General features: G+C 40.4%; 1 protein-coding gene across 1 annotated transcript; it reads right to left on the bottom strand.

The window, feature by feature from the left end:
- Positions 1–1863: 1863 nt before the first annotated feature.
- Positions 1864–16890, bottom strand: CDCA2 (cell division cycle associated 2). Its single transcript, XM_032229967.1, has 12 exons — positions 16610–16890; positions 14627–15113; positions 13731–13864; positions 11624–11738; positions 11176–11366; positions 9603–9693; positions 7731–7930; positions 6857–6920; positions 5966–6036; positions 5568–5675; positions 4312–4501; positions 1864–2920 (listed from the first exon to the last, which is right to left on the bottom strand). Exons 2-12 carry the CDS (start codon positions 14997–14999, stop codon positions 2016–2018), a joined length of 2442 nt encoding a protein of 813 aa, XP_032085858.1. The 5' UTR covers positions 15000–15113; positions 16610–16890; the 3' UTR covers positions 1864–2015.
- Between the last annotated feature and the right edge of the window lie 297 nt (positions 16891–17187).

The raw sequence follows: 17187 nt of genomic DNA, 5'->3' as shown, positions 1-17187 counted from the left end.
CACAACCCCTAGTATGCCCAAGTATGGGAGGAAGGTCACACTTCCACTCTCTGTCATTAGGCTCATCACAAGAGACCATCCAGACAGAAACCCAATATTTTTTACTGTTGCCTTTTTTGTTACATTTGTTATATTTATGCTGATTTATATTTATCAGCATAAATATAACATTATATATATATATATATATATATATATATATATATATATATATATATATATATATATATATATATATATATATATATATATATATATACACACACACACACACACACACACACACATACATATACCTCTCACCCTGGCTGGCTGATAAGGAGTCGAGCTCTGTAGCTCAATGGTTAACACATCTGCCTAAGAGGCAATAGAGCACAGGTTCGATTCCCAACAAGGGTGTGGCTAGCTGATGAGAGCTAAATAGCTTGAAATAGATCTATACTAGTCTCCCTTTATTTATCAGCATAAATATAACAAATATATATATATATATATATATATATATATATATATATATATATATATATATATATATGGTCTTCTAAATAGCTTGAAATAGATCTATACTAGTCTCCCTTTATTTATCAGCACAAACATATATATATATATATACACACACACACACACACACACATATATACATACATACACACGCACACGCACACACAGTTCCAAAAAATATCCTTAGAAATTCCAGCCGAAATTTCTTCTTGCCACTGCCCCCCCCCCCCAAAGAAATAAGGATTATGTGGATTTTATTTTTATTTCTTCATATTCAACGTTAGGTGTCAAAAGAGAAAATCTCATTGATACAGCAAGTTAGGCAAAAAGAAACCAGGATCTAGTAAAGATTGCTTGTTACTTTTTAAACCCATAGAGAGCTGCCTGCAGATCTTGCTGAATTGAGGCCCAATGCCAACCTGCCCCCTGCTATTTTATTTCTCAATGCATTTCATGTCTGTATAATCAAAATTCTCCATCTAGAAATAGCCTTGAGGTTTCTATGTGATGAAAAAAAAAGGAAACAAGGATACACCAGAATAGTGGGGGGAAATGGGCCAAGCATAGCTAAACTCATTTATAACCAATGATAAGCTGAGAAAGAATAAGTTGATTTCTCTTCTAAGCACACCCCTGCTGCTTTTCATTCTATTTTAGCAGAAAATACTTCATTATACTTTAGCTTGTTACTGTACATCAGTCTGGTTGCAGTTCAACCCAATTGAGGTCTTTCTTCTTAGATTTTTACTAAGTCAATAGTAGCATTAAACAGGGAGTAATCTGTAATTGATGCTAAAGACAATTAGAACAATCACCACCTTGAGCGCCACAGACTTGCCCTGCTTGGAAAAGGATTAAAATACATCTGTATTCACCTGGATTTTGTCATATTATGTATTTTTTAAAAGCAGAAAAAAAACTCCCAGCATGGTGATACAGTGCCTTTCACAAAATTAAAGGTGCAATCACTTTTTAAAAAGTGTTTAGAAACACCCCCGTCACTACAGATGCATAAAACTCATGCACAGCTATACATCTTGAAAAAGGAGGAAGACGGAACACTTGGGGCTTTCCTGCCACCCAAGAGTTGTGGCACCCAAGGTGCTCTGCTTTTAGTACTTTAATGATGTCCACTTCAAAATGTTTAGAGACCTGTTTCCAGTGATATGTGCTTGGTTTTAACATTTATCCACATTTCTGATGGAACTGCATTCAACAGTCGGTAATGAGAACCACATTTCCTACAACGTATGAGTTTTGACAGCTAGGTGCAGTCTTAAATTTCCATTTACTTCTGAGTAGAACCTATTGGATTGCTATCCCTTTCTCCATTTCTGTTTTTAGTTCCTTCAGTTTTTCTCTTTACTTCTTTTTGGGAAAAGCAATGGAAGGGGAAGAAGTCAAAGGTCTATGCAGTCTTAAAAAATATGAAGACATGTAAAAGCTCTGCCTAACTTGAATGGCTGAAGCAAAATATTTCACACAGTCCCCTTTTGGACAGCATCAATCTTAATTTAATGAGTAGGTTGATTCTTCAAGAATGTATTCATTTCAAATGTTTTTCGATAGCAGCAGTCACTTTTGTAACCCAGACTGGCTCTTCTATTCCTTGGAACGTTAAAGGGAATACCTTGATCTTTTTCAGCTTTCAATGCGCAGAAGCTTCTTCTTCTTCTTGGTCCATTGAGGCTACTCATGGCAGGCTTTGATTCTTGAAGACCAGCCAATGACAGCCTTTTCAGGGCTTTGCAAGGGATCTCAACCCAGGCAAGGCCCTCACTTTCTGCATCTTTCTGACCCCTCATGCTGCGTCTTACTTTTTTTGTTACATTCCTATTTTCCTCAAAATGGTTTAAAAGTGCAATGTCATCGGCTGTCCAAGAACAAGGTGGCAACTCGCCCAGGTTTCCTCCAGGAATACCAGTGCTGTTTCCAGGACTTTTTGACTCAGTGCCCTCGGTGCTCAGAAGGTGTTCCGTCAATCTTCTGCTTTTTCTTGGGTTCCTTTTAAAGTTCACCCCGTTGCTTTCACTCATTACCTCCGTTGCAAAATCTACGGTGAAAAATGAATTTTCTTTAGCCTTGATATTTTTACTAGGTCCACAGATGTTCAGCAACTCCACCAGCTGCATTTCTGTCCTACTTGACAGACAGTCCCTTCCGGCCACCTGTTCATTTCCATTTAAAGAAATCTTCAGTTTTTCAGGAGAGATTTTTTCGGGCACGTAGCCAGGAAGACATTGTTTTCTATTGTTTAGAGCAAGTTCTTGAAGCTGCACGAATGAACTAGCTGAGCCATCTTCTTCCCGAGGGCTAGAATGTTGATCGTGGCTGTCCACTCCTACAGCACAAGGTAGACTCTTTTTGTCTTCAGCTGTTTCATCGATAAACGTAGCATGCAGGACACTTAAAGAATCGTCTAAAACAAAGTTTGAAATGAACAAGTCAGAATATGATTTCATCTAGTTGTGCTAATCTGGATTTGGTACAAGGGACTCAATCCCATTGTTTAAAGGCATTTTGTCTTATAATATCCTCCTTCTAGCTATTTTCACCACTATTGTCTTGCTTCTAAGAAATTGCAGGAGTTTAACATGCTATATAGTCTTGTTCTTTTACCAAAATCAGTTCATTGCAATCGGTCCCTTGCAATAGCTTCCTGACTTATGTCTTCCTTGTTTACTTTGCCTCTTTTTGAAATATTTTATTATCCTAGGCAAGCAGTCCTCGGTCATTCAGTACTTTACATTCATTTACTACTGAATGTAAAGTACATAGAGGGCGTCCTTGACTTATAACCATATATTTAGCGACCATTGAAAGATACTTACACCCAGTTCTCACACTTATGACTGTGTCCTTACAGTCATGTGATTGGGACTCTTAGCCTGTATTTATGATAATTGCAGGGGGGGGGAGGTTTCCACAATCACCATTTGCAACTTTCCCAGACCGGAATGGGACAATTGTCACAGCCAACACGCCATGGGCCGGTTCGCTGTGGGACAATTTAACAATTCTATTTATTTATTTTTTAAATTTTTTTATTTTATTTTTGCCATTCACATTTCATTCTGTCCCACCTTTTGCATCCTTTCTTTCATGATTCTATTCCACCCTTTCTTTGATATTAGCGTAACTCCTGTCCCGCAGCGAGTTGGCCGTAGCAAATTGTCATAGACCTTTCCCACACAGCTTCCAACAAGTAATGTCAACAGAGGAAGCCAGATCTGCTTAACAACCACATCAAAAAAGAGCAGTAAAATCAGGCTTGGCCACATGAGAACTCTTTTACAACTGCATCACTTAAGGATACAGAAGTTCTACTTCTAACTGTGGTCAAGGTCTACCTATAATGCATATGGCTACGCTATTTTTAAATAGACTGGCCAACACGTCCTAAGATTTTGTTGGTGGAAACAAATTTGCTTATATTATGAAATCTCCATTACTTATGCATATAATTCATGTTTGTTTGTTTTCCTTTTCATTGCTAAATGAAATAAATCCATGTTGCTTAAAAGAAAGAAGATGCATTTTGAAAAATACTCTGCTCCAAAGTAAAGATAGACACCAACCACATAGACATTACTATTTATTGTATATCTAAACTGTCGTCAGTCATAGTTTCTATTGCAATTGCAATGAATTATAAAGTCCACCCAGATTGGACAGAATTCTAGTTCTTGCTTCTGACATGTCATTATTTTAACTTTGTCTGTGATCTATTCTAACATAGCAAGGGAAGGAGCCTTGTTAATCTACCAGTTAAAGAAAAGATGAAGAAAGGCAGCTTGTAATTTTACATACCTGAAGTGGAAACGTTTAATGTTGGTGTATTTGGGTAAGAGGAACAAAAGGAGGTATTTTCTGTTATTTCTGGGATCGGACTTAGAAAAGGTTTCTTCGATACCCTCTCGCGAGGCCCATAAAATACTTTCTGCTCCTGTTTCTTCTTCTTCCTCCCCCTTCTTTTTCCTGCCACTTTGGGTCGGACAGCCTAAAAATAAATGGGAAGGCACCCCATTAACCCAGTGCTAAAGATTGCTAATATTTCTAGGCACTGAACAAGCAACAAATTTACATATGAAATAATGCCATGAAGTGGTTTAGTTTTTTATCTTGCTTTTTTCTTAACATTATCACACTAAAGATCAATATAACATACAGTCCTTTTGATTTGAATTGTAGCAAAGGATATACAGTAGATAATAACAGAAGATAATAAATATACATAGATAATACAGGTAGTTCTCCACTTACAATTATAATTGAGCCTGGCAATTATTATGACCTTTTTTTAAAATGGTGGTTGTTAAATGAATGTGGCAGTCATAAAATGAACCCCTTATTCGCTATGCTAAATCGGAAGTAGCTGGTGGTTTTTGACAAAAACATCATAAATTGCGGTTATGTGATTGCAGGGCACTACAAACGGCCATAAACATGGGCCAGTTACAAGATGTCCAAAATGCGGTGGTGGTGGTGTCCATTGTGACTTTAAACCAGCGGTGTCCAAACTTGGGAACTTTAAGACTTTTGGACTTCAACCATGCTGGCTGGGGACTTCTGGGAGTTGAAGTCCACAAGTCTTAAAGTTCCTAAGTTTGGACACCGTTGCTTTAAACGGTTGCTAAGTGGCCAGGTGTATAGATAGAATGATATTTTTCAGAGCCAGCTTGGTCTAGTGGTTAAGGCTAGAAACTAGGGGACTGAGAGTTCTAGCTCTATCTTAGCCATGAAAGCTGGTTGAGTGACCCTCAGCCCAATTCACCTCACAAGTTTGTTGCTGAGGAGAAAACAGGAAGAGGAAGGAGCGTGAGGTATGTTTGCTGCCTTGAGTTACTTATGAAAATGATAAAGGTGGGATGTGAAGAAATCAATAATCAACAAAGTGTTTAACAAATGTATTTTTTTTAAAAAAAATCTGACCTAAGACAATGTGTGAAGCCAACCACCATAAATACCACTATGAGATTTGTCTTGAGGTAAGAGGAACAGTAACTAAGTCAAACAAACAAACAAATGACTATAAACTACATGCATCTATAACGTAAGTTACTTACTGGGGTTTTTTTTAATTTGGTTGAAGTTTTGGCTTTCTGCAATTGGTTGAGCTGATTCTGGACTTCAATTTTGACTGCAAGACGTTTTTCTTCTGCTTCCACTACGCACTAGACATTGGGAAATATCTGTATTAAAATACGGGACCGTACGGAAACTATATCTTACATACAGAATTATAAAAACAGGAAAGTACAAAGAAATAGTAACATGCAACTTGGAATTTTCAAAACAAAAGAGATATGCAATAGATTTCATAATATCATCTATTAAGCATTTGCCAAATAGTGAAAAATAATGATTTCAAAAACAGGTATCTGTAAAGTGAATGGAAACTTCCAGCAAAGCTATTCATTTATGCCTGTTAATCAACTTATGAAATATTCCTTTTTATTTATACCTTCCTTTTAGCAGAGTTACGAGTGGGTCTAATCAAAGGAGCCTGATGGTCAGGAGAATTATTTTTTCTTTCTAAAGATGAACAAAAGTTAAGTTAGGCACAAATCTTTGGCTGATATTTCAGGAACATGTATGATTGGCTTTATCAGAAGCATGTAGTATATTAAAAAACCAAGCGGTTTGAAATAAAATATATTTTAAATAAGGAAATAAGAGAATGCAAAAATTACAAAGCGATAATGGCTAGGAAAGAACAGCATAAGAAGATAAGATTTAAGAGATGCCTAAGGCATACACGAGGGGCAGTATGGGTTAATGGTTAAAGCACCAGGCTAGAAATCAGAAATTGTGAGTTCTATTTCCACTTTAGGCGTGCAGCCATTTGGGTGACGGTGGACCAATCACTCTTTCTGAGCTCTAGGAAAATGGCAATGGCAAACCACTTCTGAAATCTTGCTAAGAAAACTACAGAATTTTGTCAGATGGTCTCCCGAGTCAAAAGTGACTTGTAGATGCACACAAACCCACACGGCACATACTGTATGCACATGGTACAGCACAACACAAAGGAAAGGCTATTCTGTGAGACAAGTATCGCTGCTAAACTATTTCTACATCGACACCAAAAAGCAGTTTCAAAGTTATTGTGCAGAGGGCAGGCTCCCTGGTAGGCTGATAGAGTTATCTATTTAATCAACCAATTAGCCATTTCAATTGCAAAGGAATTCAAGGGAGTGTGCAATAATAAAAAAATAAAATAAAAACACTCTGAGGGAACCTGACCCTATGCTGTTTAGGGATTTATATAGTAACACTAATATTTAGAGTCTGGTTCTTTAGCAGACCAATACTAAAATACAAATTGTAAAAAAATATAGGAGCACATCTTCACCTTCGGGGTCAAAAGATCCAGTACATATCGGCGTGGCCATTTCCTCTGATGATCCTTGAAGATCCTTTCACAAGAAAGCAACATTTCAAGCATTAAGTTCTTGAAAGACCTGAAGAAACTTCTTTAATTGAATTCAAGGTATTTGTTGAAGATTTGCAAGAGAAAATAAATGTATAGTTCAGGGGTCAGCAACCTTAAACGCTCCAAGTGCCACAAAGGTCCTAAACGGAAGCCCCCCCCCGTTCAATTCTGGAGCTGACCAGAAGTCAGTTTTCCCCACCATAGAGACTCCTTCTAGCGCAGCATCCTTTTTCCTCTACCTGTCCTAACCGAAAGCCCTATCAGTTGTGGAGCTGACTGGAAAACCCTCCCCTTGCTATAGAGCCATGAGGGTGAACCTATGGCACACGGAGCCATGTCACCCGGCACACGCGGCCTTGCCTGTTTGACTTCCGGGTTTCTGGCACGCATGTGCGTGTGACGATCAGCTGTCCTTCGCGCACATGGCAGTGCTAAAAACCAGTGCGTGCATATGCACCGGCCAGCTTCGTGTGTGCGGCAGTACCGAAAACCACCCTGCACATGCACGCCGGCTAGCTGGTCGTCAGGTGCGCATGCACACTAAACCCCGAAAATTCATCTTTTCCGGAGCGCGGCCCCGACGAGCATGACCGTACGATGTTTCTACATGTTTCACCATCACTGCTATAGCGTCTCCTCCTGGCACACCCTGTTCCCCCCCGACCAGAAGCTGCTCTCAATATTGTGGTGCCAACTGGCGACAGGGAGCCGCAGCAAAGGGATGAAAGAGCCACATGTGGTTCCAGAGCCGGGGCTTGCTGGCCCCTAGTATAGTTAGTATTTAAACACCAACCTTCAAGCCTTCGGATGCGATTTTGACTGGTGTTTTCTTCAGAACAGAACGAAGGGAATTGGGAAATGAATGGCCTTTCCCCACAGGCGTAATGGGTGGTTTGCTTTCATCAAAGATTTGCAAGCGCTGCTTTTCTGAAAACCGAACCTTCTTACTGCTGGGTTGAGACGTGTTGTTTCTGCTCAATTCTTTGTCTTCACCTCCACAGTACAACAAAAACCACATTGAAAGCAATTATGACAACACTTAATGATAAGCCACAAATAACTCCACATAACATGTGTCCATTGCCAAAATAAGGTCGGCCCTCTCTGCTACAATGTGCTTAAAAATTTGTGATCACCCTTCATGCTGCATTTAAATTAAATAATTGTGAACAACTTTTGAACTCAAGGTGACTAGAAGTTATTATGCAGCTTCCATCACTGCAGAGTAGTCCTTGACTTACAACCATCTGTTTTATGAATGCTTTGTTAACCCTGAAGTAAACCTGGCTGAGGCCATCTTGGAGGGTTCAGGGTTGCCACAAAATGGTGGAAAGAGGGAGCTACCGTATTTTTCAAAAAAGAGGCTGAAAATCTGGGTGCATCTTATACACTGAATACAGCATTTTTGGCCTCCCGAAACCCCATCCCTTCACCAAAATGGCCGTGCATAGCCTTTAGGAGGCTTCCAGAGTGCTCCTGGGGGCTGGGGAGGGCAGAAATGAGCGAAAAATGGACCATCTTTTGCTCAATTTTGCCCCCCCCTCCAACCCCCAGGAGCACTCTATAAGCCTCCTAAAGGCTATGCATGCCCTTTTTTTGACAAAAAACGGGCCATTTTTGGGAGGTCTGCAGAGTGCAAAACCCTTTTTTTTTATTTGCCCTCTTCAAAATCTTGGTGCATCTTATACTCTGGTGCGTCATACTCCGAAAAATATGGTAGTTAGATGAGGTTTTATAGGCAAAACCATAGTTTTCCTGTGGGAACCAAGGCCATTCGCACAGGTGGTTGGCCAGAGGAGGAGCAAGTAACTAAGCGACGAGTCAGCACTTGGATTGGACAGTGTGGCCAGTGACTTGGGGGAAACTTTTATTTTTAATCAGGTGAAAGCTGTGGGAAATTTTAGAGTCAGCTTTCACCAGTTGTGTCAATATGATGAATCAATACTGTTCTTTGAGGAACTTGCCTGTGTCGGGATTCTGTTTTCCATGAGTGCATTCCTTGGAACACTGACACTTTTGAAGTTATGACACTGGAAAAAGTGACTTATGACCAGCATCCCTATGGGATTAAAAATTCAGGCACTTGGCAACTGACTCATATTTATTATGGTTGTGGCATCCCAAGGTCATGTGATCCCTTTCTGCAACCTTCTGATAACCTAAGTTAATGGGGAAGCCGGATTCACTTAACAACCATGTTACTAACTTAACAACTGCAGGGATTCACTTAACAAACACAGCAAGAAAAGTCATAAAATGGGGGCAAAACTCACGTAACAAATGCCTCCCTTAGCTACATAAATTTTGGACTCGGTTATGTTGTAAATCGAAGATTACCTGTACACAAACATTTAACTTAACTCATTCATTGTTATTAAGCAGCCATTTCTAATCTGGCATCACTGAAGATACAGATAGGAACAACTGCAGATGTTGTTGAATATATTTAGAAAGTGGACTCTTTCTAAGAATCGGTGGAAAGCATTAACTTGCAAAGATAAGCCAGCATTCAAAACTATTTGTGTACCATTTTCATATTTGTGGCCAATATGACCAAAACACAATTAATGAGACGTGCTATAAAATCAATCATCATCAACCAGAAAGAAAACCTCCACACCTTTTTGTATTAAAATAAAGCCTTAACATGCAAATTCCTTCTTACCCCTTTCATTCTTTGATACGCCCGTACTTGGAGTAGCTACCAAAGATACACGTGTAGTTTCCACAGCATTCGCTGGAGAGACCTGAATGGCCTGGGAACACACAAGTCAAGTTTCTATTCTGACATCTTAATTTTAATAGATGATGAATGGCCATCTTTGGTGTTTGGGGATAAAGCCATTCAAAGTAATGCAGAAAAATTCTTGGGAGTGGGGAAATAGAAAGGCTGCTATGCTACCAATCCATCCGATTGTTGTTTGGCTTCTTAGATGAAGGCCAAAGGAAAATTTTAAAAAAGGAAATTAAAATCTGATTCATTTCCTACACTTCTCTTCCATGGAATAACTGAGACTATATCTTTAATAGGCTGAAAAGAAACAGTGTCAAAACAGGTGCTCTGCTCAACAGACGGCAAGAATGAGCAGGAATCAACCCCTATGAATGACCTTCACAAGGTGCATTGTATGAATTCAAAACCAAACAATTATATCAACTACTCTTTTATATATGAAGCTAAGAGTCTATACCCGGGATGGTGAACCTATGGCACGCGTGCCACAGGTGGCAGGAAGAGCCATTTGTCAGACCATGCAAGGCTTTGCCCTGTTAGCTGGCCAGCGCACATGTGCGCACTGACCAGCTGAGTTCAGCCTTTTTTAAAGCCATTTTTTGCCCTCCCCAGGCTCCAGAGGCTTTATAGGAGCCTGGGGAAGCCAAAAAGAGCCCCCCCCCCCTGGAGGCTTCAGGAGCTTCCCTGAAGCCCCCAGAGCACAAAAAACGGCCAGTTTTTCAGGAACAGTTTGCTCATAGGGCCGGTTTAAGCCCTCCGGAAGGTTCAGGGAAGCCTCCTGAAGGTCCCTGAAGCCTCCGGAGGGCCTCCCGGGGGGGAGGGGGGAGGCTGTTTTCGCCCTCCCCAGGCTCCTATAAAGCCTCTGAAGCCTGGGGAGGGCGAAAAAAGCATGCAAAAAATGGGGGGAGGGCCTCTCATGCACGCATGCGCACTGGGAGGGGTCGCAGGTTGCATTATGGGTGCGGCATACCTGCACACGACCCCCCTACGCTCCCTCCCCATGGCATGCGAGCCAAAAAAGGTTCGCCATCCTTGGCAACTTTAAGGCATGTGGACTTCAGTTCCCAGAATTCCCCAACAAACATAACTGGCTGGGGAATTCTGCGAGTTGAAGGCCCATTTTTTTTATTTTTAAACAAACAAGAACAAACAAAAACGTAAAACACATACATCCTTCTTCCATTTCATATAGCATGTCGTTTTGTTACAAGTTTTTGCACATCCTATCCACGGTCACCACTTGCAATTATATATCAAGTCACAAATTGTTCATTTGGTAAACATAGATACATTATTGTTATGTGTCAATTTTTTAACTATAATTCTTTTTCCTTAATTTTAAACAAGGTATTCTAAATATTGAATCCATACATACAAAGGCCACATATCTTAAAGTTCCCCAGGCTGAGAGACATTGGTCTATCTATACCACATTGTATAGGGCGCACAGTTGGCAAACTCATACAGCATTATCTAACTCTATACAGCTATCTATAATTCATACCTTAGGCATAACATTTGCGCCAGACAGAAGGGGCTTCTGTGGTGGAAATCTGGAACTGTGCATCTGGATATCTACTGATATACCATCTCTGTTCATAAATTTATTATTTAAGTTTTCTTCAAAAGCATTATTCGTATCCTCCGGGCACCATGTCTGGCTCAATGTTGATTGCTCAGGGAGTTTTGTGTTTGCTGCATTCAACACAGATATAAACATTACCAAATAATCCCCATTGTAAAGGACTAAGGTTTTTCAGCAATACAAGTTTCTACAATACAACTCATCATTCAGTTTCTCTCACTGCAATATCCTTCACCTCCAAAACAAAAATATCATAATTTAAGCCAGAAATATACATGTTTTGGTTAAAATATTCAGAAGTTAACAAATCTTCTTTGTTCAGTAATAAAATGCTTCTTATAACTGAGATTAGATGTGGGCTACTTACAAGTAGGAAGAATATGGACTGTCTTTTCTTCAGTTTCTTCGAGGGCTTTAAATGAAGATTGGAAGGCAGCTATTTTGTCTTTCAGCAACGTGTTCTGAAGATGACAAGGGCTGGACTGCTCAAAATATAAGGAAATATGCAAATAGTTTTTTTCCCCCTCTACTTATCCATGTCATGGCAAACTTGAGAAATCTCTAAACAAGTTTGTTTATGTTGAATCACATAAACCAGGGGTAGTCAACCTTTTTATACCTACCGCCCACTTTTATATCTCTGTTAGTAGTAAAAATTTCTAACGGCCCACCGGTTCCACAGTAATGGTGATTTATAAAGTAGGGAAGTAACTTTACTTTATAAAATTTATAAAGCAGAGTTATAGCAAACCCCTACCGCCCACCATGAAAGCAGGAACGCCCACTAGTGGGCGGTAAGGTTGACTACCACTGATATAGACAGTTTGCACTATACACAACTAATTCAAATATTTAAGTTTCATTTCAATATGTCACATTATTACTTACTCAAAGTCTACTTTATATACATATATGTGTGTGTCTATGTATGTATGTATGTACCTCCTTGCAGCAAACAGCCTGTTTCAGTTTTAGACTGATTAGAAAGAAAAAAAATCTGCCTCTGCCTCCCAGCAATTTGCCTCCTTGCAGCAAACAGCCTGTTTCACTTTCAATTTCAGTAGGGACCTCTGGATGATCAGCTGTTTCAGGCTGCAGAGATTGCCATAGCCGCCTCCGCAAACCCCATTTTCCCGTTTGCTGCAAGGAGGTAAATTGCTGGGAGACAGAAGCCAAAGGGTGGGGGCAGGTGGGTGGCTGGGGTTACATTTGGTGTATAAGACACATCCAAATTTTCACCCTCATTTTTTTGGGGGGGGGAGGGTGCATCTTATACTCCGAAAAATATGGTGTGTGTGTATATATATACACATACACACATACACAGTGTGTGTGTGTTTGTATACTGTATGTATGTATGAAAGTTGTAAAACAACTGTTGATTGAATAAGCCACATTTTGCTGGCTTCATCTACAACAGGGGTTCCCAGGTCCATGACCTAGTGTTGGGCCGCACTCATTCAGAACAGAGCTGCAGAAGTGGTGGGTGAGTGCACATGAGCATTTGTGATAGCGGTGTGCGCATGTGTGCAAAACCGTCCCCTATCCCCATCCTACCCCCGCTGGCCCTACAAGCAGGAAAGGCTGGAGACCTCTGATCTGCAACATTAAATTATATGTCATATAATGTACAGACCATTATATAGATGTGTGTGTGTGTCTGTGTATGTATGTATGTATGTATGTATGTATGTATGTATGTATGTATGTATGTATGTATTGGAGCTAGATTTTAAATAATGGTTGGTTTATAAGCTACATTTTGCTGGGTTCATCTACAACATTAAATGGTAAGCCGTTATATACGGATCTCTAGAATTAGATTCATATGCTATCCTAAAGGAAAATTGAACAAACCAAGTTATGGCTTAGTACAAAACCCAAATCCAGACAGTGAAGCATAAAATGCCGTTAGATACTCCAGGACTTCTGAAATGCCTTTCAGTTTCAGAGCAACAATGGATTAACTCCTGTCAGCACCTACTTGGAAAAGGGAATAGGGGGAAGACCTCCTGCATGGAAGCAAATACACCATCGCCACCCAGTGGCAAACTGACAGTTTAATAATTTACCAATATCTGAACTTGCCTCTTAATCAAAACCCCAAAATAGATTCCTGTTAAAGTCAGCAATTGAATCTTCAAAGCATGACTTTCTCAGCACAGGTCTAATGTTAGATTTCAGAAATTAATCAACACTTCTTTGAAAACACAGGCTTCCAAAACATTTTGTCAAAATAGTCAAACTATTTTTTTTTCCAACTTGATCCGATTCTATCATCCAATGTCCAACGTGGATGGAGTTACCTGACCTGGGCTATAAAAATCCATTTCCTTTTCCTTTCCTATCTAGCAATTAACTGGAGTTTTGCAGCCCAGATATTAATCTTTGCTCATTTGATCTAAGACAGTTTTGCATCCTGTTGGGTGTGGGGGGAGATTTAATGTTCCTACTCTGAGTTCCACCACACTTACTTGTGTCAAAGTTTCTTGCACCTTCATTCTCCTTTGTCGAGCAATATACTGGATGAGAGAATTATTTTCTGGAGAACCTCGTGCTCCAATTGTAGACCGCCGTCTTAATTTTTTCAATATATTGTTGAATTCCTCTAAAACAAAGGCAGGCTTTGTTGAAACACCCAATGAAGATAATATGGAAAAAGCAATTTGAAAACCAACAGCAGCACATTTTTACTAATTTTCTTACTTCAGTCAATCCTTATGCTGTTTGAATTTAGGTGTTTGTTTGCAGGCGTTTCAAAAGCTTATCCTGCCAGTGAGATTAGGATTAACTCTGGACAAACTCAGTCAGAATTTCAACTGGGCAACTATTAGCATCTTAGACCAAGCCCCATCTTAAATCAAGCCAAACTACTAGACAATTAGTGGAAGCTTACTGTAGACAGATCAAAATAGTAGACACATAGAGATACACCACGTTCACACATCATTCAAAAGGAAGTTAAAATACCTAGGAACGAAACAAAACAATTAGACAACATCCCCTCCAGAATCTGCTTAGGGATCTTCACCAGACAATCAAGCAGAAAACTATCCTCTACTCAAGGAAGAGTACGAAGAAAGAAAATGCACCCTCACTGGCAGGGAAAGCTGTTGAATATAAAAAAGCAGCAAACCCCACACTCGCTTGCACTGATATTTATCTAGTTGGGTAGTAAAGCGTCTGCAAGCAAGCAACCAAGCTCAGACAGCACGAAGGACCCCACAGTTCATCGCTTAACTAGATATTCTTTTCTATCTTGGAATTCTAATTCCGCTGCATGGCAGAGGTGTTATGAACATACTATTCTTCAGAATGCCAGCTGTTTGATGGCATTTTCCTAACCATCCCTGACGGTCATAATCCTTACCTTTATTCTGGCTTGTAAAAAACTCTGGCATAATCTTATAATCAACTGCCACACTGTCAGGAAAGCCTCTAGATGGTGTAACTTGGTTGTTTGCAATCTCAACGTTTGTATTCTCTTGTGATTTTCTCCTGGGAGTTGTTAAATCATCTGTATCATTCGTGAACATAGGGTGTTTGTTGATCAGGGTGCTTCCCAAATTCTCAGAGACGGCAGTGCTTGTACACAAATTTGCTGCTGGAGCATCTGCTGGACCACTTGTGAAGAGAGAGTCCATCTTCTCCATGCTATTGATTGGGTTTCCGCGCCCCAAATGCAAGTTGTGTTGTGTATTGCAACACTCGGAAAGTACTGTTTTAGTATTCTGATTCTCCATCGGAAATGCCTTTGCTGCTGTTAACTCATCAGTGATATTGTGGCTTTCTTGAGAAATAGTTTGGTCTTTAGAGTGGGACTTTTAAGCAATATTGGACTACAGAAGTCTGGATACCTTTGTTTTGAAAAAAGGGATAATATTAGAAAGGCAAATAACTAGTCCTTGGCCTGGTTACCTATATGACACATGATCTGCTCCATGATTAAGTCTTCAGGCTTAGGAAGTCAAAGTTCAACACGAAAATTTTGCATAGAACAAACACAATTTCCCTCCTTTCCTTTTACTCTCCAGAAAACTTCCCCAGGGAGGGTCAGTTTCCAATACCCACCTTCCTTCTATGGGCAAAAATCCCTTTTGCATGACAATTGCCTTGTCTGCAGCAATTCTTCCTGTCTCCCAAACCAGACTGGGACATTTTATGGTTCTGAAACCATATCCAGGCCTTTGGCTGTTCGTGTCTGGCCATTATGAAAGTATTTGGAAATGAGAAATCAACCGTAAATAAGTGCAACTATCATGCACTTATATACAGATGCATTGTTTATTTTGCAGGTTACTTTTTACAATTAATGTATGTGCATGCATGCCTACGCACCTTCACAGCCCTGTTGGATCGAGGCCCTCCACCACAGTCCCAGTTTCTCATGTTGGCCCCTGGGAAAATTAATTCCCCACCCTATCTCAGACGATTGCAACCCTGGACCAAGAGATTCCCTCTTGCACATAGAACAGAATAATAGAGTTGGAAAGGACCTTGGAGGTCTTCTAGTCCAACCTCCTGCTCAGGCAGGAAACCCTATGACATTTCAGACAAATGGTTGTCCAATCTCTTCTTAAAAACTTCCAGTGTTGGAGCATGCACAACCTCTGGAGGCAAGTTGTTCCATTGATTAATTGTTCTTTTTTTATTATTGAAAAGACAGTGCCATGTCAGGATAACAATTACAAATAAAGCAAAGCAAAAGAAAAATCAATAGTAAATCTTAACATACAAGCTAATAACTATAACAGTACTAAATTAACAGTAATACAACCGAAAGAAAAAGAACGCGAGCTTTAACTAAATTTCTACTTACATTAGCTTATTTACAATTTTTCCATATTATATCCACAATTTTATACATCTTTATTTTCCAAACTAATAATTATTGACATTTGTAAACTTCCCTCTCATTTCCACCCCTTGTCTCTGTCCATTCATAAAATTTATCCCATGTCCTATAAAATTTCCACAGTTCTTTATCTTTAATTTTTAAGATTAATCTATCCATTTCTGATTTATTGTTTTAACTGTGAGGAAATTTCTCCTTAAACTTCCCATCAATGGGAAACATGCATTCCCAAAGAATGGAAGGTGCTTTACTTTCTCCTCCTTAGGGATTGTCTGGCATATTGCAAGGATCTACTAGATTTATGCATGTCAAGCTTGGCCACTGTAAGAGGGATGGACTTCAACTCCCAGAATCCCCCAGCCAGCTTTGCTGGCTGGGGAATTCTGGGAGTTGAAGTCCATCCCTCTTACAGTGGCCAAACTTGAAAAAATACAAGTCCAGAGCTTCGCTACCATAAGTGTAACCCTTCGAAGCTTTCAGGGCTGCTGTTGGGCTTACCGTAAGCATGCAAAAGGATGCGCTAAAGCAACACGATACGACCGTTCCGACTTCGGCGCCGACGAACGGCCGCCGGCGGGCCTCCGCTCGCGCCCTTCGTTCAAATTTTTTTCTCTCACCACTTGCCAGAGCCGTGTATCCCTCCGCCGCAGGAGGCGGAGGCGGCTCCTTCTCTCCACTCAAACGGAGTCCGAGACGGCCAACCGGCTTCAGATACGAAACCCACTGGGGATGCTTGCCCTTTCCTCTGCTTGCTGGAGGAGGCAAATCAGTGAGGCCAGTGGAGGACTATTTCACCCCCCCCCGGAAGAAATCCCGGCCCAGCGGATGGATTGTTCGTTCAGAACGATCAAAGAACGGTTGGAGGAATCACGTGATACCAGCTTGGCCAATGAGGAGCGAGGCTCGCTTTTCGGAGAGGAGGAGTAAAAAGACGAGAGTCTGCCCCGCCCTTCTCCGTAAGCCCCGCCCTTTCTGCTTCTTGAAAAGCAAATCGCACGGACGGACGCCTTCCCAGCCTAGAAGTCCCGCCCACTTCGTTTCCTTCGAATCCGATTGGGCAGAGGAGAAAACGAGCC

The sequence above is a fragment of the Thamnophis elegans genome, chromosome 13 (assembly GCF_009769535.1).
Source record: "Thamnophis elegans isolate rThaEle1 chromosome 13, rThaEle1.pri, whole genome shotgun sequence".
Lineage (NCBI taxonomy): Eukaryota > Metazoa > Chordata > Lepidosauria > Squamata > Colubridae > Thamnophis > Thamnophis elegans.
Note: the sequence above shows the minus strand (reverse complement) of the source record. Positions and strands in the feature narration are given on the sequence as shown.